Source organism: Mercenaria mercenaria, chromosome 10, assembly GCF_021730395.1.
Source record: "Mercenaria mercenaria strain notata chromosome 10, MADL_Memer_1, whole genome shotgun sequence".
In the NCBI taxonomy this organism is placed as follows: domain Eukaryota; kingdom Metazoa; phylum Mollusca; class Bivalvia; order Venerida; family Veneridae; genus Mercenaria; species Mercenaria mercenaria.
Window position 1 is genome coordinate 81,066,099 of NC_069370.1, and position 26,696 is coordinate 81,092,794.

Here is a 26,696-nt window from a genome sequence, read left to right on the forward strand (position 1 = left end):
ACGGATATAAGGAACCTCGGTTATAAGGAAAAAAACTTAGAGGTCCCAAGCTGTTCCTTATAAGCGAGGTTTACTGTAATGCCTAAATTCTGCTTTTATAGACCTAGCTTGTCTGAACAATTCTTGTCTAAGGTCACTATATAATTGACATTCCATGATGACATGTTTTTCATCCTATTTTTTTTTCCATACAAAATGGGCAGAGCAATTCTTTAATATCTACATGATCTAGTCGTTCATATCTTTTTCCAGTTTCAGAAGGTACTGGTGCAACACCTACCCTACATTTTGAAAAAGCAGCCCTATGTGGACATGGCAGAATAACTTTACAATATTGCCCTGTTTTATATTTTGATTCAAACAGTGTATAAGTATGTATTTTATTTATCTCTTTTGCCATGGCAATGTGGTGATTTATGTAGATTTTCCACCTAGTAACATTTTTTCATGTATGACTCAATGACTTTATGAAGGACAGTTCTCTTAGACATACATAAGGTCCGAATACATAACTCATCACATCTGATATATTTAAATTTTTGACATATTCTAAAACACCTATTTTTGCATTTATTTCCATTCTGGTTATAACAATAGTCGTAGATTCTATGGTTTATTCGTGCTGTCGGCATACTGCAAACGCTATACCAGTAGTTCGAAACATTAATTAGCTGTCTCACTAGTGTGGGTCGCCATCCCATATCGCCAGCTACTGCGGCTGATGGAGTAGATTTCAATACATCAAGAAACAAACACATTGCTCCATCTGTAGTTACCAAAACAGCTGCTCCTTATCCATGACGGATCACACCATGGAGTCAAATAATCTTGACAACACATCTACAGGCATACCACCTAAAATACCTAGTGCCCTGCTTGCAGATTGTGCAACATATTTAGAAGTAATTTCAAAATCTAGAAACTGATCCAAAGTAAGGCCTAAATACAAATATTTTTCTACAGTTAGAAGACTATCGTTACTACATTTAGATATATGTTTGGCAGATGTTATATGTCATGGGCTAAAATGAACTATATTACTCTTGTTTGGATTAAAATACAGTTTTCATTGGTCCATTCATAAAGTGCATTCAACGTAAGCTGCAAATAGTTTCATTCTCTGATAATAGTACAATATCATCGGTATGTAGTAAACTACAGACTTTTTCACCTTTACCAATATCAATACCATATCCTAAACGTTTTTATCTTTGTGACAGGATGGATGTACCGGGTACAATAACTATCAGAACAAATCAACACCCATTTCAATATTTACAAATTTATTTATAGAAAATGATTATTTACAATGAATAAATGAAAAGCAAAAAGGAAAAAAATATTGTAAGAAAGAAAACAATCTGAGCTCAGTATCTCTTTTTAACAAGTATAAAGTCCTAACACTGACAGTTCCGTGACACAGATGTTTCCGTTAACTTTGAACTTTAAGTAGTACAAAAACTAGATAACATATCTTCAAGTCGAGTCCCTCTAAACCGTGAAAACGTTGACTCCGTTTTGGCTCCCTATGATGGTAGGTGATTGCATCCCTGACCTGACTTCAGTGGATCACAAAAATCATCGTCTTTGCGGTTACGGCACAACCATGGGACGAAAGCTCTGCACTGGGAAAATCACATACAGGCGAGTGAAGACAAGTGAACCGCGGATATTGTACTTCCGTGTCGTGACATCATCACCAGGTAAAAGTCGTCTGATGGAAAAAACTAAAATATATAACATATGGTAAGCACCATAGCAAAACAAATACGTTAGGGCATAAAACTGCACTTTTGGGTACACCATACCTCCGTTCGTGCGTGCGTTCGTGCGTGCGTGTATGTATGTTTGTCCTGATGGATCGATATACGCACATATTTTGCATATCAATGATTTAAATGAAAAAGAAAGAAAGAACACAGTGGGCACCGTCCTGCAAAGGTCAGTGGCCAAATCACCCGTGCGGACAAGTTAATGATATGTTCCAAGTCTAATTTAACCCAAATTACGTTCCAACGTGCCCGTTCATTGAAAATGAAATTTATCCCCACCAGGTGAATTTCTAAACATACGAAAATATAGGAAGTTACTTTTATACCGTGTTCAGACTACGTTTTTAATCCTACATTAACTTGGGTTTATTTTTTAAACTCGTTTGCGTCCACACTATATGTGGTGTAAAACGTGAATTTTGTAAAGGTCAAGTGGTTTCTGTAATGTAGCATTAAAACTACCTCGGGAGGTGGTTTTAATACTACATTAAAAAGTAATGCTACATTATTTTACAAATGTGAACGCAAATGTGGGTTATAACTGGTTTTACAATCCCAAATCCACAGGTCTTACCTTTTGGAGGAAGAATACCATAAGTTTCTCTTTTATATCAAACAATTGATGCTGTGGCTGGCAAAAGTAATTGGACTGTTGTTGAAACAAAAACATTAAATTGCGATATGGAGTCATGCTGACGCTCAAAATGGACAATAGATGAAATGAACAGAAATTCTGAGATGAACACAGAAGTTTAAATATTGATGACCCCTTCTTGTTTCTGTTAGCTTCAATTCTTTGTAACCTTTTTTGCTTATCGCAAGATATTTGTTAACTTCCAACATTGCATGTATATATTTAAACCACATTTCTTTGCCTAGTGTGGACGCAAACTAGATTATATTTTGATGGGTTTTGAATGTCAAATACCAATTATAGCCAATTAGTGCCTAATAAAAATAAAACCGTTCTGCTAGTGTGAACACGGTATTATTTAAAACCATAAAATTTGGATCATGTACAACAGCACAAATCCCGGTTACATTATAAGATACAGCCTATAAATAATCTACAACAAATATCGATAAATAGTGTAGTTAGTGCGTAGTTCACCAATATATTTATAAATCCATTTGAATAGAACATGTGGTTTTCCACTAAATAAAATCCAGGACATGTCAGATTATTAAAATTATCTGTCATTGACTTGTTTTTCAAACACACGCGCAATTTTAAGCGACCCAAAGAAATCTGATACTCGCGGGCAACGTCTGAAATTGAAACACACCAATTCAAAAATAGTTCAAAAGAGTTAAGGAGAGGCCCGTAATATTTCGACTCTGATTTTGTTTAACAATAATACAGTAGAGCTTTGTACACCTGACTAAAACAAACATACTTGTCCCAGTGCGGTTAACAACTGAAAATAATTATAATGTGATTTCTGGAAATACTAAATTAGGAAGGACTCTGTTTCTGACCGGTTTAGGTCAAATCTTACTGCTGTAGGATTGAAACCTCGCTTGTTGTGTAGAATTATTTCAAGGTTAAAAGAAAATCTGTTTAGAGATCCCAAAGAAGCGTAAAACGCAATAACAATAATAGCGCGTGCTGACTAGGTCCGTTCATGATAATTAAAGATAATGTATAACAGATGTCAGTCTTTGGGGCTATGCGATAATAGCATACACATTTACCGGTTAATAGATTTATTTTTCGTTATCAGCGCTGAGCAGTAATTTCTATGCAAATAAATTTATTTAGTTTTTTATTATTATAAGCAATATTCAGAACTGACACAACAGAATTCATACAGTGTTAATATGTCTTCGCAATTCATTTATAAACTGTAAAAGCAGAAATTTTCGCGCCTGTTTGTTTCGCTATAATCCTCGCGTGAATATTCAAAATCAGTATGATTCAAATTCAAGTATGACACCATTTTTTCAATTTCGCAAATATAAAACATCGCGTAATTTTGACCCAGCGAAAGTACGTGCTTTTACAGTACCATTTTTGAGTGAGCTTCAATATAATACAGTAAGATAGAAGAACAATTTGTTTCAAGGTTTATTGAATAGAGGCATACATTACTAACAAATCTTAACAGATTGACTGATTATATAATTACAAAAAAATAGAATGGTTTGAACAAATCATATATATTCATGACATTTGAAAATTGCAAATTTAAGTCTGTTTTAATTTCATTTTGCAATTAGTATCGCAATATCTTTTACACAGGGCCGCCGCCGGTGTAATGAAGTATTTCGACCCCCATAGAATAATGACCCCCCGGTCATTATTCTATAGAAAAAGTGACCCCCGGTCATAGTATTATGACCTCCAGATCATAGTACTATGACTCCCCCACGTAAAGTAAACTGAACCTCACGAAGAATATTGACTCCCATAAAAAAACGCCCCCCGGTCATTTGGTCAAATTTAGTGATAACTCGTGTATCTAAGGCCTAATTGCTGCATTTTATGCCCCCATTCGGGGGAGGGGGGCATATAGATTTGCCCTTGTCCGTCCGTCCGTCCTTCCGTTTGACCATTAGCCCCAGATACCATCACTTGACACAGAAATCAGAGCATTCCGCAACGGGAAAAGGGATTCTATTTCTAGACGCTGTATCTTGGTGTATACATTTTTTTTTCAGGAAAATAACAATTCACAATACGTTCACAAAACACACCAGTGTCAATAATCCCTGCAAACTTCGGTATGAAGTAATTCTTCAGAAGAAAACTGCACAAGAAACTGCTAGCATAGAACTTAGTATTAATAGAGGTTGCAATACTTAGCAGTGGCAGTATAGTACGTTAGCGGCAACAATAGAAAGTAGTAGTAGTAGTGGCAGTGGCAGTGGCAGTGGCAGTTGCAGCAGCAGCAGCAGCAGCAGCAGCAGCAGCAGCAGAAGAGGAATAAGTGACAGCAACAACAGCAGCAGGAGAAGAAGAGGTAGATGTACAAGACGTATTAGTGGAAGCAGGTATAGTAGTATCAGTAGTAGCAGTTGTAGTAGTAGTAGTAGAAGTAGTAGTAGTAGTAGTAGTAGTAGAAGAAGAAGAAGAAGTACATGTAGTAATGGCATAGAAGTAGCGGCACCAGTAGTAGTAGTACAACCAAAATGTTAACTATTGGCAATGGAGGGTATTAGAGTTGTAGATCTAGTAAAATTGTCCGTTAGGTTTGGTGGGGATCACTTTTTAATAGATATTATCGTCGAAAGTCTTTTTAGGAGCCGGTGTTTTACACGGAAAGCGTAACTTTTTAAATAGAATAATGTCCGGGAATCGATATTGTATGAGAATTCGAATGTAGTAATTTCGGCAGTGAGTATTTTACATGGAAGGAGTCACTTTTTCTATAGAATAATAACCGGGGTCGTTATTCTATGAGATTCGAAGGGAGTCATCATTAGGGAGTCAGTATTTTACTTGAAGGGGTCAGTTTTTCTATAGAATAATGACCGGGGGTCGTTATTCTATAGAGTTTTCAAAGGGAGTCAGTTTTTTATAAGGGGAGTCAATATTTTACAGGAAAGGAGTCACGTTTTCTATAGAATAATGACCGGGGGGTCGTTATTCTATGGGTGTCGAAATACTTCATTACACCGGCTTCGAAAAAGTGGTCCGGCCATGGGACGTTGAAGGCGTCCCGCGAGTGCCGAATGCAGGAGAGGGGGGAAAGCAGGAGAGGGGGCTTCCCCCTTTCTCGTAAGGGGAGTTTGGGGTCTCCACCGAGAAAATTTTAAGATTTGGGATGCCCGTAAGGGCGTTTTCCTTGCATCTTGAAAGCATTTTCCATTAAGATTTTAAGTCAATTTTTTATAAGTTTTCAAAGATAACATCCGACATTTTCCCAATGAATGTTGATGTATTTCACTTCTGAGTGTCAGCCAATACAAAAGAAAACAACTATTTCGACCCCTCTGTGAGTCTCATCAGGCGGTGGCATTATTAATGAAGGCTTTATCAAGATTCGAACTTGACAACTTGCCGTTTATGTGAACAACCATACACACATGACAATAAGCGAGGTCATTAGTTTCATCGTAATGCAACCATGATCTATTGGTGAACCACGAAGGCTGAAAACTTCTGTTCACCGGATTTTTCGGTGCGTTTCGGAAATTTAAATGTCTTAGGTTGATTTTGAATTTCAGGTATGTCCATTTTGCAGCAATACGTTAAGCAATAAGTTAAGCATACGGTTTCAAAATTTAGAGTAGATAGAAAAGAAGTTTATATTATTTTATAGTTGAGATGTACGTTGGAACTTATTTAAAGCAATTATTCAAGATTATTCAAAATAATTAGAAGAAATAAGCTTTCGGTTAGTTTTGTTTTATTATACCACGAAAACATAATTGTTTCAAATTTTTTTAAACATACGACTATTTTTTTCCATCAAAGCAATTATTATAGATTATAAAAAGTCGCCCTTTAGATCATACCGGATTAATGATATATCAGATAAGCGTTTAATTATGATTAATCCAATACTTTTGACACGAAGTGTGCCGATGTTTTCACACCCCGCGGGCAATCATGACAGATACCAATCGTCGCAAGGCAATATTTCGGCACTTTTAATCTAAGCAAAAGCTGAAATTATATGCGAAAAAGAAACTGGTACGGTCGATATCATGCTCGGTCAAAAAAGTGGTCCCGCCATAGCCGGCCCGGCCGGACCGCCCGCAACGGCCTTGTTACCGTGTAAAAATCAGATATTTTCACGGATGAAAGGTATTTCGATCTTACATGTACATGCAAAACAAAAAAGTCATATATAAATTGCCTGGTACAGTGAAAGTTATTGATATAACCCTGATATCTAAATAAACTGCTGAAATACTAGTACATGAATATAAATATAAATGAAAGTAAAACTAGAGAACTGCTGATTTTTACTTGTATATAATACATATTATTCAGCTGTGTTAACTTAAGAATGATTATAGTAATTAAATTAATTTACTTGATAACTCGTGTACCTAACAATATTTCACCAGGAAACGCAATTTGTACTGTCTATGTATTCATTAAAATCAATTAAGAGGAATCTACAAGCCACCTGCTGATATTCTCTGAGAGGAGAGACAGATACATTGTTTCCTATTACATGTTAAAACTGCTTTGTGGGAGTTTGTCAATGGACTCCTTTTCCAGATCATTTCCATGTGCAGGACGGCCAAGCGTCACATAATAGCAAACTGCTTCAGACTTTCGAGGAGCTTACAGTCAACAAACAAAATAAGTGCATATAAATCTATACTGCTCAGAACGTATGAAGTACTGAAATTTTAAACAAAGATAACAGGTAAACGGATTGTAGAAAATCAAGAATTTATTGTGCGATAATTCAAAATACTAATATGCACCATTTGTGTTTCAATAGTTTAGACATTATGGAATACAGACATACATTTTAGTCATACATTTACAACTTGGCTCATCTTACAAACGGCGCAAATTTGAAACTTTGTTTCCTTTAAGGTCATCGAAAACACACAGTTTTCAATAGCATAACAAAACATGACATAAAGTGTTTATATAAGTCTTATGCATAAAGCATATCGACTGAATACATTAGAATATAGACATGCATTTTTGTCACACATTTGCAACTAGGCTCGTCAAATTTGCAAGTTGTTTCTTTTAATGTCATTTAAAAGCAAACATTTTTGAATAGCCTTAATGCATTTTATAGTGTCGCTTTTGTCGAAATGATCTATTTTAAACATTTATCATTTCTTACTTTGAAGTTAACGATCGTGCTTGGCAATTTATTTTGAAATATTATAAGACAATATTAATAAGTATATGCAGCTGTATATACCAAGTGAATCTTGCGTTGCGGATAAGGAAATGTTTTTGGGGTTATTCTGTCTCGTAAGTACGAAATGGAGTATAAATCATGATGTACACACCGTAACAATGTAAAATAAATCTATGAAAAGTTCTTTTATATCAGGTATAGATAAATACTTTATCTTGTCTCGTAACAATTTACTACGGTGATACAGAAACTACCCAAATAATCATTTATATGCAATTATTAATGTAAACAATATATAAACTTTAAAACACATTGTGTTACTCTGTTTTACTGCATCCAAAAAGCAAATGAACATACTCCTTGCAGCCTTTGCTTTTAATTAATTTGTATTAAATAGACATCATTTAACTGTGAAAATCTGAATAATAGCTTCTTTTGTTGTATGATATTAATGCACGTCATTTTAAGAAATTAAAAAAAAAAATGAAAGTTTTCACAACCCAAACAACTTTTTCTTCGAAGAAAGTACCACTTGAGTTCATGCATACAATGAAGGTGTCTAATATTTAGTATCATTTGTTTGATTCATTCCGCTAGAGATATTTCCAGCAGTAGTTGGTTAACTTTCCGCGGCCGTTTGCTTTAACAAGGAGTACAGATAAGCAAGGACAGCGATCATTATTGCAACGCATATCAGAACTTTTGGAAAGTTTATATGTATATCTTGTTGACAAAACTCACTTATTTGTTTGCCAAATCTGTGCGTTTCCAGTACTATTCTCTGTTTAATTCCAATAACCTGTCTTGTGTTTTCGGCTTGCGGGACCCCTGGTTCAATCATTTTCTTCAGGAATGAAAGCGCGCTATTTTCTACATAGGAATTTTCTAGTCCAACATTGTCAGTCAAGCTCACCCAGCGGATAATTTTCGATTGAATTACTCCCTTGAAACTCAATTGCTGAGCAATTTCCTGTTCGACAGTTTCAAAATCATTCAGACTAATCGTCTTGTCTTTGCTTACCCCATGAAGATTTGCATCATTGGAATCTTTTACAAGATCATATTTTGTGATTAACACAAAAAGGCCACATTGATCTGTAAGAGAAAACATATATGAAGCATTACACAGCACATTTGTATATTGCTTATTTTTGAAAAATGTCATTAGTTTCTTTTAAAAAGTAACAATGGAAAAGATTATATATCTGTATGAAATAAACGACGAGGTTTCATTTTCAATTTGAAACATTCTTAGTAGAAAGTATGTTCATAAGATCAATAAACACATTCAATCAATTTTTAACATGCGATTGTGACCTTTAAATAACATTAGGTCAGACAGATATTAGGACAAAGAATGAAATATTACATTTTTTCTTTAAAGTCTTCACATCATACATGTTTAAGATGTCTTTCAGACACTCTAAAATGTTCTTTGCTATGGCGGCGTCTATACATCCTTGCATGAATACGATCTTTGTGACCCTCCACTTACGTTCCGGCTTCTTGAAAACCTTTCTAAGACCGCCTTCACCATATGTCTTTTGCATATCTTCTAAGGCCAACATGCTTGTACCAGGAGGAATGTAACCTAAGTTTCATAATTTAATATAATGTATTACCGCAATATATCACCGAAATACGCTTTTGCTTTATATGGAGGTGTATCTTTATTTCAGTTCGTTACAAGGGTGTACTTTAAAAAAAATGTTGGGCCTCCGTAGCCGGGTGATTAAGGTAAATGATTTTGAATCACATGCCCCTCATCTATATAGGCTCGAATCTTACTCGGGGCGTTAAAGCCTTCATATGTGGAAGCCATCCAGCTGGCTTTCAGACGGTCGGTGGTTCTACTTAGGTGCCCGCCTATGATGAAACACAGCACGGAAGGGCATCTGAGGTTTTCCTTTACCATTAAAGCTTGAAATACGCTATATATTCTATAATTATGTCGGTGCAACGTTAAATCCAACAAAACAAAGCATAATTATGTATATGATATTTTACCACATCGTCTTTGTCAAACAAAAACTCAAAGAGTTTACATTGAAATGAATTATCATGTATTCTTTATTTCCTACCTCCTAATAAAAGCTCGATAATTTCACGTAATTTTCGTGAATTTTCATCTGGAAGTCCTGCAATGTCCAGGATGTGCGGAAACAGGTTTAGTTTGTTGAGCATTTTTTCTCTTCTGCTTTCATCAGCTATTCTATATGGTAAAACACCACAGTTGTCGTACCTTTAAATGTACAGACGCTTTGATTGAAGTGTTTATCCTCAAACTTATAGTATATCTTGAAAATAATATCTTATAAAATTTAGTGATAAATGTTTATAACAAACAATGCGAATCATGTAAATTTGCTTTGTAATGATTGTTACCGTGAACTACTTAATTCGGAGGAAGAAACAGCATAGTTATTGTGCAATATAATCCATCAATTTATACATTTAAAACTGTCTCCTTTATTATACAATACATACATATTTCAGCAAAACAAGAACCACGATACTAAAATATATAAACAAACCAGTTCAATGTAGTTGTAACTGTAGCAGCATCACCACTCCCGGGTTCGGCAATCAAATAATACTTCCCGGTCAAGACCTTGTGCATTGTATTGACGAGTGCGCTCTTTCCCGCACCGCTCCTACCGACAAGCAATATAACCTCCGGAATTTTGCAATCTGGACTTCCAAGTAGGTCTAGGATTTCGTCGAGCAATGCTTCATTTTTGCCCTCGATGGACATCGGCCCTAAATACATTAAATGCGATTAAAAGTATGCACAATGCTACCATAAAAATTGTATTTCCACTGAGACCCAGTTTGACATTATTGAAGCGTGTAATGAAATCTAAAGATTGATGACATTTTTAATATGGAAAACCAATATTTTGCAGAAATAGTGAAACGCATTTATCCAAAAGAATCGCAATTTAACTTAACTAATTACTTGGATTTAGAAGATACATTTTTAGATTTACATTTAAAAATTGTGAATGGTCATTTAGAAACCTGAAAAGTCAGGATCTTTTTGCTCGTTTTTAGAACATAGCTTTTCTTAATGAGTATTTGTCCTTGGTTTCTTTCGCCTCCAAATATTTTTTGTCTTAACTCCATCCACATTTGAGAAAACCAACATAGTGCGTTTGCGACCAGCATGGATCCAGACCAGACCGCACGGTCAAGATCCATGCTATTCGCTTTCAAAGCCTATTGGAATTTAAAAAAAAACTTTGCGAACAGCATGGATCCTAGCCAGACTGCATAGATGCGCAGGCTGGTCTGTATCCATGCTGGTTGACCACGCACTATGGTTTTCTCATGTTACGGCTCATTAGAACATATCTTAAGTCTTTCTTGTAGTAAAAATGTATTTGCTGATGGATGATTGATCTGATATATCTTTACGCTGCAGTTGGGCCTACTTGGCGTTGTGTGGCCCTGTATGTGTTAACCATGCTCTTTGCTTTCAGAAAATCTAACCTTACCTTTTACTATAAATACGATTATTTCATTTCTTAAAGAAATAAACGAGTAAATGTAGAGTAATATAGAGTAATCGTTCATCGCAATCAACACAGCAGCTGTGAAAATGTGTTGCCAATGTTTTATTTAAAAATCAGAAGGAAAAAATCCATATACAATCAATGAACCATAACAAAGACATGGTATACGAAACTGCATTTTATAAAATAATTAATGTGAAGCATATATCAAACTAAAATTGAAACATGGGGATTATTTCAGAACTAGACTTCGTACCTATCATTATTGGAATATAGATGCAGTTATAAAGTTTCATTATTTTAGCTGAAGCTTTGCCTAACGGAGCATAATATATATAGAACAAAAACAGGGCGTTTCAACTGGAATTAAAAACAAACAAGAGGGTCATGATGACCCTGGATCGCTCAGCTGAGTAATATGAGCTACATGTTTCAAATATCAAACCAATTTTACCCCGTGGGTCATAATTTGAACAAAGTTTGTAGAAATCTACTAGGCAATGTTACATATCAAATATCTAAGATCTAGGCCTTCTGGTTTATTTTTAGCAAATTTACGACGATTTCCCAATGTACAATCAAGTAACCCCTAGGGCTGGGTCAATTTGACCCTGGGGGTCAAGATTTGGACAAATTTTGTAGAGGTCCATAGGCAATGCTACATGTCAAATATCTAAGATCTAGGCCTTCTGATTTATTTTTATAAAATTTTGAAGATTTTTCTATATACAATCAGTAACCCCATGGGGCGGGGTCAGTTGGACCTCGGGGTCATGATTTGAACAAATTTTGTAGAGGTCCACTAGGCAATGCTACATATCAAATATCTAAGCTCTATGTCTTCTGGTTTATTTTTAGAAACATTTTGAAGATTTTTCTATGTAAATTCAAGTGACCCCTGGGGCAGGGTAAATTTTGACCCCAAGGGTCATAATTTGAACAAATTTTGTACAGGTCTACTAGGCAATGCTACATATCAAATATCTAAGCTCTAGGCCTTCTGGTTTGTTTATAGAAAACTTTTGAAGATTTCCCTATGTAAAATCAAGTGATCCCTGGTGCGGGGTCAATCTTGACCCAGGGGGTCATGATTTGAACAAATTTTGTAGAGGGCCAATACGCAATGCTACATGCCAAACATCTAAGCTCTAGGCCTTCTGGTTTATTTTTAGAAAATGTTTGAAGATTTTCCTATGTAAAATCAAGTGTCCCCTAGGGGGGAGTCGATTTTGACCCTGGGGTCATGATTTGAACAAATTTTGTAGAAGTCTACTACGCAATGCTACATATCAAATATTTAAGCTCTAGAGCTTTTGGTTTTTGAGAAGAAGGTTTTTAAGATTTTCCTATGTAAAATCAAGTGACCCCTGGGGCGGGGTCATGATTTGAACAAATTTGGTAGATGTCCACTAGGCAATGCTTCACACCAAACATCTAATCTCTAGGGCTTCTGGTTTTTGAGAAGAAGATTTTTAAAGTTTTTCCTTTCGGTTGCCATGGCAAACAGAGTTCTGCATGGAATTCAATTCTTTGAACAATTTTGAAAAGGGATCACCCAAGGATCATTCCTATGAAGTTTGGTGTAATTCTGTCCAGTGGTTTTCAAGAAGAAGATTTTTTTAGAAATTGTTGACGGATGGCGCACGACTGACGACGGACATCAAGCAGTCACAATAGCTCACCTTGTCACTTCGTGACAGGTGAGCTAAAAACAAAATCTAAACAGATTTTTTAAATGGAAGAGTCCCTGTGACCTTGCCTTGTGAGAAATCAATATAGGTCGCTGAATTCGAATCGCTTGCCCCTCACAGCAGAAGGTTCGAAACTGTGCTTGAGGTGTAGAATTCATTCATGTGAAGGAGCCGTCGAGCTGGTTCATACAAGGTCGGTGTTCTACCTAGATGCCCGCTCGTGCATGAAATAATTTCATAGGTATACCCAGGGTCTTCCTCCATTATTATAAGCTTAAATTTCATATCATTTCAGTGGCACTCTGTCATTGCATTACCTTTCATTATAATTATTTCATTTCTCAATTTTTTTTAAAAAGAATGAACGAGCAAATATAGAATAATATGTTTTATTTTACTTAATGCTTAAAAATGAAGTACACAAATGTATTATTATAAGCTGAATATAAATCTTTAAACTTTACCTTGCACTGATGACATTTTAACTCTTAAAACTTTCCTTTCAAAGTATATCAATTCAACTATCTGAAGAACTTAATAAAGATCAGTTCATCTTCTGCCATTACTGAATTGCAAAATGAAAATCTTCCTACGCGCTGTTTTATTTTATTTTCTGAAAATCTATTTTTAAAGACAGATCTACATTACGTGTGTTGTATTTATAGCAATAATCCACTTACCACTTAGGGATTTTCCTAATGTATTTATATATAATACAAGACACAGCAATATCTTTTGAACACATCTTAAAATCACTCGTAAAAGTACAATTTAGTTTCATCTTAAGGTATTGGACCCGTAATAGAGTATCTCCTTCCTTTTTGAAGAGTATTCAATTCCTACTATAAACCTACTTTGACTGCAATTTTCAGGGGGGCGTAGGTTCAAACCCGACTTGGACCAATTTTTTTTCCATGTTTTCCTTTTTTCTAGTAAGTTTTTACTTCTTTCAAGACTAATTATGGATGAATTGTACAAAAGTGGAAAATTTTCATTTTGTAAGCGGTTTTTTGCTGTTCAATGTGAATTTGATCTCTGAATCAGGAGGGGTAGAGTTAGACATCTTTAAAAATACTGAGTTACGTGTAGTAAAAGTTCTATATTTTGCCTTCATTCTTTAGGTTACATATTGTGGAAGAAATGCAGGTAGGTTTTACTGTTTCCCCAAGGTTATTTTTGAATAATGTGAGCAAAATTCAGAACAGACCCATAGGATTCGACCTTATGTTTTCAATGTTGGAGTTAGAATTATGTCTCATTAAATCTGTTTACTTGATGCACCCTAGACAAAAATGATTTTTACAGTTTTATTTTGTGTTTTATAATTGTTTAACAATAGTTTGATGTTTCTTTTATCAAAATTAATGCTGTAATTAATTCTCTGCAAACGTTTTAGATAGTGGCCATCACATTGATTTTTGTCTCTTCTTGAGCGTGAGGAAATACCATAAATTATACAAAATTTACAAAAAAAGGCACGGTAAAAGTTGTTTAAAATTTGCAACACAGTGTGAAACATGGTCAACTTTAAGAATATACCAAGCAAATGCCATTTTTTAAACATTACTATTAGGGGTACAATACCTTAAACGACGTTTAGATGTCCTATAAAGTTTTGTTGACCTACATTTCCATAACTTTTAAATTACTGTTCTTAACAGCGTTTCATTTAATAATACGTAGCATACCTATAATTATGTACATCATTTATTTATAAAAGAACATAATATATTATACAAAACAAAAGCACGCACAACCGATACCACATAAGGACTGGCAACAGGTTGACAGTTAATAGAATATTTTCATAGATTTGGTAAATTTATAAAGGCAAGAAATACATTGATAAACCGTGCGCATCAAAATTTGACACTGCAAGTTAGACGGTTGCGGGAAGTTTCGTATAAGTCACCTATTAATTAACTGATACTTTTTTGGGAATTTTTACCTGCTGGAGTCAATTTCTTGTAGTCTCTGGTCGCATTATGAAAACAGTCGTTAAATGGGATGTATTTATGTAGTAAAAACGCTTGGGAAAGATTTAAAGCGATGTCTTCATAAAAATTCGCTTAATACAAAATTTTAGTGGTTGCATATACTGCAATATAATAGTTGATCTCCACAAAATAATGCCAATAGTAAAATATACAACAACAATATTACATCAAACAGTTAAGAAAGTTAAATATAGTAATTCTACCTAATATTATAAGACAAACGACAAGACTGCATAAAAGTATAGCAAATCTACATCGTATGTTGCAGAATGCACAGCTTTTAAGGTACTTCCACATAAAAGTACATAGAAAGTACATAATATTAATGATAATCTACATCATTTATACCAAAAGGTGTAGCACAAAATACACCCCGGCTGTCTAGAATGTTATGGAAAAGTTTATGATTAGTCAAATATTGAATTTCTTTTTGATCTCAATACTTAATTGTTTTTTGTAAAAAAATTCTTGTCATGTAAAAGAGCTTAAACTTAAAAAATACATAAGTACAGAGCCCGGTATTACATTCTTATTTCGTACGAAATATTACTTTAACAAGTCAATCTGGCCAAAGTCACTTACCTGATGAAGACCAAGACCTTTTTATTTTACTTCTGTCCATATTTGGTGGACATCCATTCAGCAGATCATTAAAGGCTATTTTAAAGTATTTTCTCTTGTTTTGATGTGAGAACTCCTAGAGGAGTTCTATTTGTAGCTTTGCCGGTCCCTATAAGAGTCAAACGAACTATTTTGAAAAATTAATGATTAAAAGAAAATCATACGAGGATGCAACAGAAGTTTAATTTGGCAAAACTGAGCCAGCTTAACATTTTTAAGAGAGGACTATATAAAAATGCTAAGTAATGTAAAGGCCGAGTTTGTTGACTCATCATCTCGTTAATGAGAAGAAATCGCTAAAATGTTTTGTTTCTTCTATTTTTAGTTCTGTTGGCCCTAAAAGTAACCATGAGGAATAATTTGAACAAGTTTGAGAGTTATTTTATAAGGGAGTTACAGAATAAGTTTGGAGAAGATCTTTCGTCTAGTGCACGTGAATATATTGTTTAAATGGTCTGTCTCTAATTGCAGCTCTCGCGGCCTCTAGAAGAGACCAAGCAGACTTGGAACAAATTTTATAGAAGAATTTCCAAGGACGGCCAAGCCTTACCATTATAATACCAGGTAATGATGTTACATGTACAGTTTGGTGAAAATACACGATGTGGTTTATGAGAAAAAGTCGTTTAAGCTCATTGTTTTCTCGTTTATGACAGACCCATTACTTTAACTGGGGACCGTACGCCACTTTTCATAGATTTACATGCAAGTGTTCCATGTGCACCGCCGTATAAACACGTCTGCGGATGTCTCTAAAACATTTTGTACTTGTAGAGTGTGTACATGTTGAGTTCTGCTCATTCCGGGGCTTGAGGGCGTGGCCGGTAGCATGCATTTTCACTACCGTCCATGAATAGGCTCTTATTTTGATGTTAGAGCCCCTAGACGAGTTCTATTCTTAGCAGCTTTGCGTCCCTAAAAGTGCCAAGCGAACTCTTTTGAAAATGATTAAAAGAAAATCATGCGAGGAATCTACAGAAGTTTGGTGAATATCCACTACTTTGTTCTTGAGAACAAAACGTTTTCCCGTTTCTCGGATTTTCCCTTTTAGCTCTGGTGGCCCTTTAATTTGGCAAAACTGAGGCAGCTGAACATATTTAAAAGAAGACTATATAAGAATGCTAAGTAATGCACGGGTCGAGTTTGGTGACTCATCATCTCGTTAATGAGAAGAAATCGATAAAATGTTTTTTCTCTCTATTTTTTATTTTTAGCTCAAGTGCCCCCAAAGGTAACCATGCGGAATAATTTGAACAAGTTTGAGTGTTATTTTATAAGGGAGTTACAGAACATGATTTTGGAAAGATCTTTCGTCTAGTGCACGGGAATATATTGATTAAATGGTTTTTCTCTAATTTCAGCTCTCATGGCCTCTAAAAGAGACCAAATAGAATCCTTGGAACTAATTTTATAGTGGGCTTTTCAAGGAAGGCCAAGCTTAACCATTAGAAACTATGCCATGAAATTACATGCAAGTGTATGAATACATCTGCGGATTTTGTACTTTGTAGCATGTGTAAATGTTGAGTTCTGCTCAACCAGGGGCTTGAATGCGTGGACGGTAGCATGTATTTCCACTACCGTCCATGAACAGGCTCAATCAAACCGAACCTTCAACATTTTTGTTTCCGTTGTTTTGAGCGACCTGACGAGTTTCCACTTTTTTATACTTTAGCTCTGATGGATATTAAAACGGATCAAGCAAGCTTAACCTTTTGACCATATTGAAAAGAGGATTCCGTGTGCCATGATTTATCATCTAGTTTTTCTTTCTTTATTTTTGACTATGATAGTCCCTTAAATGAACCAAATGCAATCCTTTGTATTACCTTAAGAGGGAACCTTACAATTATGTCGCAAACCATGTAAGGTAAGATTTATCAAGTTGTTCATGAGAAAAAGACGTTTATAATTTGTTCTATTTTTATCTCTTATTGTTCCTTAAAAGAGTCAAGCCGAACCGTTTGAACAGACTGAAAAATGTTCACGCCAGTGTGCTGCTGATCAAATTTAGTGTAAATCTGACCAGTAGTTTTAAAGTAAAACTGTTGCGTTAGGACTACGAATCATTCACTTGTAACAACAGCTTAACTTTTATTCAGGATATGAGGGAAGGGAACTTGGGGCGCACGGTCGAATGGTTCAAAACCTGTCTTGGAGCGTATGTTTTCTATTAGGGAAGCTAGCCAGATCGCATACTAAAAATCGCTGGTTGTAGCTAGGTGCAAAAGTGCCTTAAGAGAACTCAAAAGAATTGTATCTATTGGGAGAATTGTTTTATTTGACAATATGGAAAAAAAACGTATTGCCATTTTGAAATGTTTTACGTTTATTTCTTAATGTATTTAACTATTGAATCATTAATTAACTGGAAACCCACTTAAAGCTTTTATTGAAAGCATACTTTTTTTCAGAAATCACGCTAGAGTCATATGACAAGAATTCATCGTAAAATGGGTTTCCACCATTGACATGGGACATGAATATGATACATGTAACTACTTAATTCAAGGACGAATTGTAATAATGAAGTAAACAATATCCCAGTTTTCTGACAGCTTGAGAAGAATATTGGCAAGCGGTCCGATATCTCTCAGTCGACAAAACATTTTTTCTATAAGAATATCGATTTTAGCAAAACAATTAAATAATTGATCTTAACAATATACTTTGTCTCGTGATGTTAATGTTCATGCAGTGCACTTTATTTTGAAATATTACAATTTAACGCACCTTATTATATAAATTTTGCACGCGTTATGTAAATCAACTCTTAAGTTTGAAAACCCTACTATTGTCTAGGAACGCAGCTCCTTCTAACAAAACATATATATGTATGTATTTATGTATGCATGTATGCAGGTATGCATGTGTGTGCGTATTTGTATGTATTCATATATGTATGTATGTATTGAATAGATACATCAGTCAATGGCAGACACCAAAACCCCATTATGTTCCAAAGTGTCAGAGCATTGTAAATTAAACACACGAAACTTACATTTAAGCACACGTAAATACTGTAATTATCGATTTTACAAGTAGGTTTGCACAAGGTAATGACTTGTAATTAACGTATTTAAAAATAAAATTTGAATCATTCAATTTGCATTACGAGTAATATAGTTATAGTGCGTAGTTCAGCACTAAATTTATCAACATTTGAAAACAGCATGTGGTTTTCCATTAAATAAAATCCAGGACACGATAGATTATTATGACGATTTGCTTTTGACAATAATATTTTGACTGGTATTATGCTTGGTTTCCACAACAAGAGTGTGACCACAGTCTATCGGTAATTTAAATACATGCGAGCCAGAGACATCTTATACTGATAATGAAAATTGAAATACCTTAGCTTATCTTACACTTGACCAAAACACTTGTCCCAGTTCTGTTAAGCTACGTTTGCGACAACTGAACATATGGTACGATTTCTGATAAGTCTTACTGCCCCACTGTGTTCCGTTATTTGTTCGTTTTGTCCTCGATCGGCTCATGTGTTTGCTTTGCATGGGGGTATGTGTTGGTAGTGTGCAAATTGCGTGCTGTATCATATTTTGGGTGGCTGTGTTTTTGGAACGTGGCATTCCCTTTTTGATATTTAACCTGTTTTTATCATTCATATTGAAAATTGCGTGGCCGATCGGTCCAGGTCGATCACTTCGAATTACTCGCCCCTACTCCTATAGATTCGAAACAAAAGACAAGAATAAAAAAGTCAAAGAACGTACTCCTATAATTATGAATCACTCCACATGGAAAATAGGTATGTGTCACTGTATAAACGTACACAGTGATTGAGCACATGTACACATTAACACAAACGAATGCAAAAGTACCATAAAGGGAAAACATACACCAACATACATGAAGGATGAACATATTAGGGAACCGAAAACTCGCTGTGGGTGAAGAATTGTTTCATGAGATGAATTAAACAGGTTTTATAACGCATTAAGGCAAAATAATAACTTTCTCAGTTTGAGACGAGAAAGTCGCCATATGACCTATAATTGTATCAGTGTACCTAAACACACAGCAACAAAAATTACATTACATATTAAGTTTAAATACTTTTTGTAAAATCAATATGCTCAAAAATAGTTATTTCACTTGTGTTCAACTTTTAGAGTACAAAAATTACTTCAAGTAGGGGACCCGTAATAACATTCGGTAATTTCCGTGCGATTATATATTCCCATTAGGCTATTCGGCATATTTCGGATGTACATATAGCTCAACGCGCACTTGACTTTCCGTAAAAACAGAGAATGCCGAGATTGCATACTGAGAATACGAACTACCTTTATGTTTCTTTTGAAACGTTTAAGCAAATAAATGACACGAAAGACCGTGATAAGTGGCAACAGTTATTTTCAATTTACATTATCTATTTCAATATTTGGCATGTTCTATCTGTACATTTATGTTCAAAACATACTAACATTAGTACCGTTGTCTAAAATACTACAATGCGTACATATTTAAATACTAAACCTTTATCTATCTACAAAGTCTATTCTTGTCGTTGTCGAATCTTCACTCTCCCGTATTCATCATTTCGTTCTGTTACTTAAGCTATTTTTAGCCTTATCCGTTTTTTATATATTTAGAGTGAACCGTTTGAAACACTGTGACACCCCATTTATATTTTGAAAGTTAGTTGATCAAACGAGTCTGGAAGCTAACACCATTAATTTTTAGACGAATGATCATTGCCCTTTCTGCTTGAATATGGTGTAGGCAAAATTTTCAAATCGCTAAGGTTGTACGAAATCAGAATCGCCAGATGCTTTTAGTCATCATATAAATTCCCTGTTAAAATTGGCTGACTCCAGACTACTTTATTTAGCTCTTTGGTACCTAGGCTTTAACGTCAATAGCAGTTATTTAATAAACATAAGTTGCGCAATATTGAACAAGTTAAAATACAATAATATACAAGAAGATCCATTGGTTGCGTAGGACGGATGCAAATAAAAATGATCGAGACCGTTTTATGAGATTGATAAAGTATGCAATTCATACATTGGGTCAACTCTATTACAAAAATGACATTGAATGGATTCGGCATGATCCACAGTGCGAGTGACGGTCGTACTTTACTACAGCAACACGAATGAGACCTATTTATGATTAAAAAAGTGGATACTTTATCAAAACAAACATTATGATAGCCAGAAAAAGTAATACAGTCATAAGAAGCAACTGTGTGAATGTAAAGTTTTGTTTTCGCAACCATTTTTTGAACATAAGGTTCATCTTTGTTACTGTGGTAACCACAGCTTTTGTTTCCTCAATCCTAGGACAACTGGGCGCTACTATACGTCTCATTAACTTCAAGGCGGTATTGTCGATGAGTGGATTATCAAACTCACTGCTAGTTTTATCTGTGTAACTAGTCCATTGCGTCATGTTGTCTTTGAGTGAGCCTTCTATACTAAAGGCAGCTGCTATGTCTTTTACTACATCTTTGTAGTTTTCGGCAGATATCGTTTCGTTATCTGCGCTGTCATATTGGCCGTGTTGTTTCACAAGGTCGTACTTGGTCATGACGACGTGAACATCTCCTGTGTCTGAAAACATTTGTTTATTCGTGAATGTGTATCTAAAGTATTTACAATACATTTCTTGTTTAGTACTCATTATTTTCGAAAAGGAGATTATTCAACATGTTTGTTATATAAAAGTAATACTAGTGCATAGTTATGTAACAGGGGCGTGACACTTTTCATTATTTCTAATGAACGGACAATCAAACCGAGTCTGTCATTATTTTGCTTTGTTACATTCAACGCTTCCAAATGATGGACAACGGCAGTAGTTTGATCAGAAAATTAAAACTACTATCATTTGACCAGGGCCCCTTTTACATAATTATGCAAATTACGCAAGCTGTTTGTTACGATGAAAGCTTGTAAATGCAAAGGTTTAGTAACTTGTACATTAATCAATTCATTACTGTAATTTTACAGAATGTCATGTAAGAATACCACAGCTTATTTCTTCTTCATGAAATATCTTTTTTACTATGGTGAAAATATCTTACATATTAATTGTGCTGTTTTTGGATCCACTGTGTTAAGAACTTTATGTAGACACTGAATCAGACTGCCTGCTGCCGTTTCACGGCAGCTGTGCACATACACTACATGGGTTATCTTCCATTCCGGCCTGCTCACTGTGTAGATACTTTCTTTTAAAGCACCTACGTAATGTTCTTTCTGTAAACTTTTCAAGGCCTCTAAAGATGTTTTCGGTTGAATAAAACCTGTATAATAGAATAGCCAAATATGCTATCTACCGCTCTTTGCTTTTAACTACGAATAGTGGATAAGTAGCAATTATGCACGTAAATGTACATTTATCAATGCGCAAGTCGTTAGAGAATAATTCGGGTCAAACAACTTTTGAACATTTCTATTGCTTACAGCAGTAACAATATTTACGGATGTAAAAACCAAATTTCGTGAAGGATAGACAAGTATTGAAAGTAATTATCAAGGAAACAATTTTTATCCTGTCACTTGCAGTAAGGGTAGGCACATCGTAAAGCAGGCCCGCTACAAATAGATACTGTAGTGGAAGAAATGATGAGTTGCCCCAAAAATAGTAAAACAAGTATATCTTAATTATATGCAAGGCACAAAAATTGGAATGGAGTGGAAAGGGGCGGAGGTGTTTGGGGAGTGAACAACAAGGACGAATATTCAAAGGGAAAAGCAACTATCCAAAGCCGCTGCTTCTCTGGACCATAAACCACAGCAGTGATAGCATGGACAAATACACTGAAATTAAGATAACCAATGAAATATGCCAGTGTTAGAAATCATAAAAACATTGCTTTTCAATTAGCTGCCATTGATTACTCAAATGTTAAACGTAGAACACCAAAGGAATAAAATGAACACGTTTTTGTTGAGAAAAGTCTCATTTTGATTTGTCGTCGTTGCTTTTGAATAAATATATCTACACCCGATGTGACCTAAAATTAACTAGCTGAGCATATTATATGAAATGCATCTGATCCAGAAATATAAAAATTTAATCAAAAGTAAAACAAACCAAACCATCCCCCGCCACAGCTTTTATGATACAAGGGAGAGGCGGTTAGTAATAACTTAAGTTGAAGTTACAGTCTTTTAGCAATCAAACCTAACCAGTGTTCCTGCATTTTGAACCAGTACAAACCTGTTCTCCACAAGTAACTGCCACCTTCCCCACATGAATCAGATGTGGAGGACGAATGATTTCAGACACAATATCTTTTATCAAATTGTCACGGAGAGCATACACCCTGCCCAAGGATCGAACTCATGACCCCGCGACCTGTAGATCTGCGATCTCCCTATTGAGCTTAGCGGCGGGCTGTCTATAATTGTATTATATTTTGCGTTTGCATTATATGTAATATATAGCGAAAAGGTGTAGTTTTTACTCTCATTGTATGCCATCTATAAGGATTACACAGAAAACTGTGCTCCTTGTTGATCTTATAGCAATATATCAGTATTAAAATACTTTCTTAAATTCATTTAACAATAAAATAAATTGTCTAGATAAAATAGGTCACGTAAAGGGCGACAAACAGGAAACTATTCAATGTAAGTTTTCATTTAATTGCTTTGGAATGGCAGTTTGAAACACAGGTAAAATGTCTACAAATGTGACTGTTACCTCCTAACAGAAGTTCAAGTATTTCTTGTATTTCTTCTGAGTCATTATCTTCTATGCCCGAAAAATCAAATATTGTTGGCAGCCGGTGCAATATGCCCTTAACAAGACTTCTGTGTTCTGCAATATCCTCCTTTGCCACGCCACAACTTTTGAACCTGAATCGGACCAAACAGTCACTTCATTTTCAAGCAGTAAAGAAAGACAGTTTAAACATACAGCTAACTGAATAGAAATCGATATTATTAGATAAAATCGTTTTTATCATGGTAAAATCGACATGCACTCCTTCTGTGGATATATCGTTTTACATAATAATTGCGTTAACTAGTCTTTACCTTTCTAAACAGATGGTCTTCGTAGACAGACCTTTCCCTGCTTTAGCTTTTGGAAAGTATTTTCCGGACATGGCTTTGAATATAGTATTCACGATGGAACTCTTGCCAGCCCCCACCTTTCCAAGCAACAATATATTTTCTACATTTGCTCTGTCTTCCCTATTACAGAACTCTGCTATTTCTGATAACAAGTGTTCATTCTCCTGTCGCGTATGTTCAACATCGGTAGTCTCATGGTCATTTACAGCCGCATTCAACCCAGCTGACATCTTTCTCTCACAAGTTACTGCAACGACATTTAACTTGAAACCAGTTTATGGCTTTGAAAGTTTGATCAATTATGATTTTATTTCTAAAACTAATGCAATTAAATAGGAAAGTTTTAAGTCCCAAGCTTCTTTTGGCTCCAACATTTGGACCACATACTGAGGTTATATCATTAAGACAGTCCGTTGTAGTGGAAGTGTACTAAGGCTTTGTCATTTCGAACAATTGCAAAACGTACTAACCAAAGTGAATGAAGAATCGTAAAAATTATCAAATGTTGCTATATTTTAAATTAGACAAAATTGTATTTTTCGTAATCCCAGAGACCTTAGATAAATATGGCAACAAACCATGTTAAAAACATTTTTCAGAAAAGCTCAAGTTCTCTTTAAAGGCACTGACCTCCAAATTTTGACTTAAACATGGTTTTTCTTTCAAATTGAGGTTTAGTCATATTGTTAACATTAGAACATCAGTGTTTGTACTTAAAGTGTCTTTAAATGCCAAATCAAGAAAAGAAAACATGTCCGAGTTGGGAATCGAACCCAGGCCTCCTGCTGCAATACACATTTTTCTGCGGTCTCGACCAATACAATAATACGGAAGATTGATAATTAATGTTCGATAATATAAAGCTGTATTATTAAGGCAGTGCAGTTCACCTCCGCATTCTGTTACAAACGCTTTTTAATTTTGAATGGAAAAATCACAGTAGAAGCAACTAATTCTTATGTGTTTCCATAACTTAATATACTCTGTCAAGGCCTCTTAAGAACTATAGCAATTTTTTTTCTGATTATAAAAAGACCTTTAATACTGTGTAGAGGCAGACAAAGTAGACAAAACGGATTGTTTTCAAAACTACAGAAAGCTTCACTTTTCGTTATGAACAATATTGCGATCACTTGTCGTCAGGCATAACATTTCGAAATAGATATTTATGTTGTGGGTCTACTGAAATATTTAAGTGAATATTATTTTATCAAATAGTATCTGTAATAGTTACTTACCTAAAAACAGTAATGTATTCGATGTTTATTTATTTCCACGAGTCTAAATAGTATCATATAACATCTGTTAGTATATTAACTTAACTCAAAACAATGATGTTCTCAAAGTTTATTTATTTCCATGTAATACGTATATAATGTATACGTTTCAACGTCTCATTGGTTATTTCCAAAAATACATAATTATATAGGCCACACAAATCAATATAATTAGAAACAGCTAAACGGGAATTTCAATTCTATAGTCTGTTTTTACGTTTAACTACATGTAATATTAAAAAAAATAATAGAAACCATATCTGGTTACGCCTAATCGATTTGAACTACTCACCGTCGTGTTGCCATTGACTCTGCTAAGATAGTATCTTACTGTTTTACTTCATATATTGTTTCTGAGTGAGTGAGTGAGTGAGTGAGTGAGTTGGGATTTACGACAAATCGAAACAAAATGGTCATGTATCGCCGAAAATTGTTTCTGTGTTTGTTTTGTTGTTACACATTACCAAAGCAATATGGAATAAATATTCGAAGTGGCAAACAACCACACGTACTGCTGTACGATTTGATTAAGGTGCTGCGTTCATGAAACTATGTTATTCGTTTTAATTCTTTGTTCCCGGTTTTTTCATCTACTTCTGATTAAAAACTCCACACAAAGTTTATTGTTAAAATTCTAAACGGTCACTCATCACATACCATTGAAGTAAATGAGATGTTTTTATGCTTTTCTCGACAAAAAAATCATCTCATAGTTGTTTAAAGAGCATGTTAAAAGGCTAAAAGATTATACTTCAAGTTATTCGAACAACAAAACTATCGTTCTACTAACGTGTATTTTATTATAGTATTTTTATTTTGCTATAATTATGCATGTTTGTGATACTGTTTTCGCAATAACGCCACATTCTTGGTAGACGATGAATAAAGAATGGACTCAGTGTTGCTACATTTTCAGGGCCTTTGGGATCATGGCGTCCATTCAATGTTTATGGATAACATATTTCCGCTTAAGCCGGTGCTAGGGGCCTTGAAGGGTATTGCACATTTCATAGCCTCTTGTGAAAAGACTCAATCAAACCGGGTCGGCGCTGGTTTGGCCTGGGTGCGTTCTATGCTTCCGATGGATCTTATAAATTCTATTTATAATCTTACTCGAGTAGAGTAGTCACTACAGGAACGGTATAGTCTTCTGATTATGAATTCTTGTTGCATCAATCATTGTTTCTGTGAGCGTATTTACTGAAGATGTAATTGTTAAATCTTCAACAACAGAAAGACACTGTCGGCTTGATCAAAAAAATTACATTTATTTATCGGTGTATAGTTAGTGGTGTAAGTACTTTGATCAGTAATACTATGCCTACGACTTATGATACATTATTGACATACGAGTGTTTGCACGAAACCCCATGTAAAATCCTAAATGATTTGTTGAGACGCTTTTGAAATGATTCACACCACAAACATCTTACACAGGATGCTACAAAATATTGATCAAGACATCACGTATTCCAAGCAGTGATATGTCGTTGAATGAAATCTTTGTCTTGAGTTCAGATGCGAAGGAAAAAAGATATAGTACCCATACGACAAATAATGATTTTTTTCAAGAGCAAGTCACTGCTTGAGATATATCATTTAGATTCTCACACGTTGTCAAGGATTATAATCTACATGCTTGAAAATATCAACAAAATGTTTGCTTTCTTTTCCAGTATCCCGCTTATGACGTACAAGTGGAAAGGTGGGTATGTTGCAAATTACCGCTCCGTTTCGGTCTCCTTTGTTTAATAAGGAAATAAATTGTGTTACAATATATGTTTTCACTTCATTGCTGTTTTTTCCATGAATACACGAATAAATTAGAATGTGTCATCTCATCTGTGAACGTGTAGCTTTATTTCAACAAGAGGGTCATGATGACTCTGGAACGCTCACCAGAGTAATATGAGCTATATGTTTCAAATGTCAACTGATGAATTTTAGAAATTTTTGGAAGATTTTCCGATGTAAAATCAA

General features: G+C 34.9%; 1 protein-coding gene across 1 annotated transcript; it reads right to left on the minus strand.

The window, feature by feature from the left end:
* Positions 1-1,266: 1,266 nt before the first annotated feature.
* LOC123561147 (uncharacterized) lies at positions 1,267-24,834 on the minus strand. The gene is made up of 10 exons (XM_053517020.1): positions 24,678-24,834; positions 23,401-23,686; positions 23,066-23,220; positions 21,438-21,659; positions 20,530-20,964; positions 10,093-10,318; positions 9,640-9,800; positions 8,928-9,149; positions 8,300-8,653; positions 1,267-1,727 (listed from the first exon to the last, which is right to left on the minus strand). The coding sequence occupies exons 2-10, from the start codon at positions 23,667-23,669 to the stop codon at positions 1,594-1,596; spliced, it is 2,178 nt and encodes a 725-aa protein (XP_053372995.1). The 5' UTR covers positions 23,670-23,686; positions 24,678-24,834; the 3' UTR covers positions 1,267-1,593.
* Between the last annotated feature and the right edge of the window lie 1,862 nt (positions 24,835-26,696).

Coding starts and splice junctions, on each gene's coding strand:
- LOC123561147 (XM_053517020.1), bottom strand. CDS start 23,669: ATGTCAGCTGGGTTGAATGCGGCTGTAAATGACCATGAGACTACCGAT. Junction 21,660..23,065: donor ACTTGAACTTCTGTTAGGAG/GTAACAGTCACA, acceptor TCTATTATACAG/GTTTTATTCAACCGAAAACA. Junction 10,319..20,529: donor TTTGATAAAGTATCCACTTT/TTTAATCATAAA, acceptor TAATGTATTTAG/GGCCGATGTCCATCGAGGGC.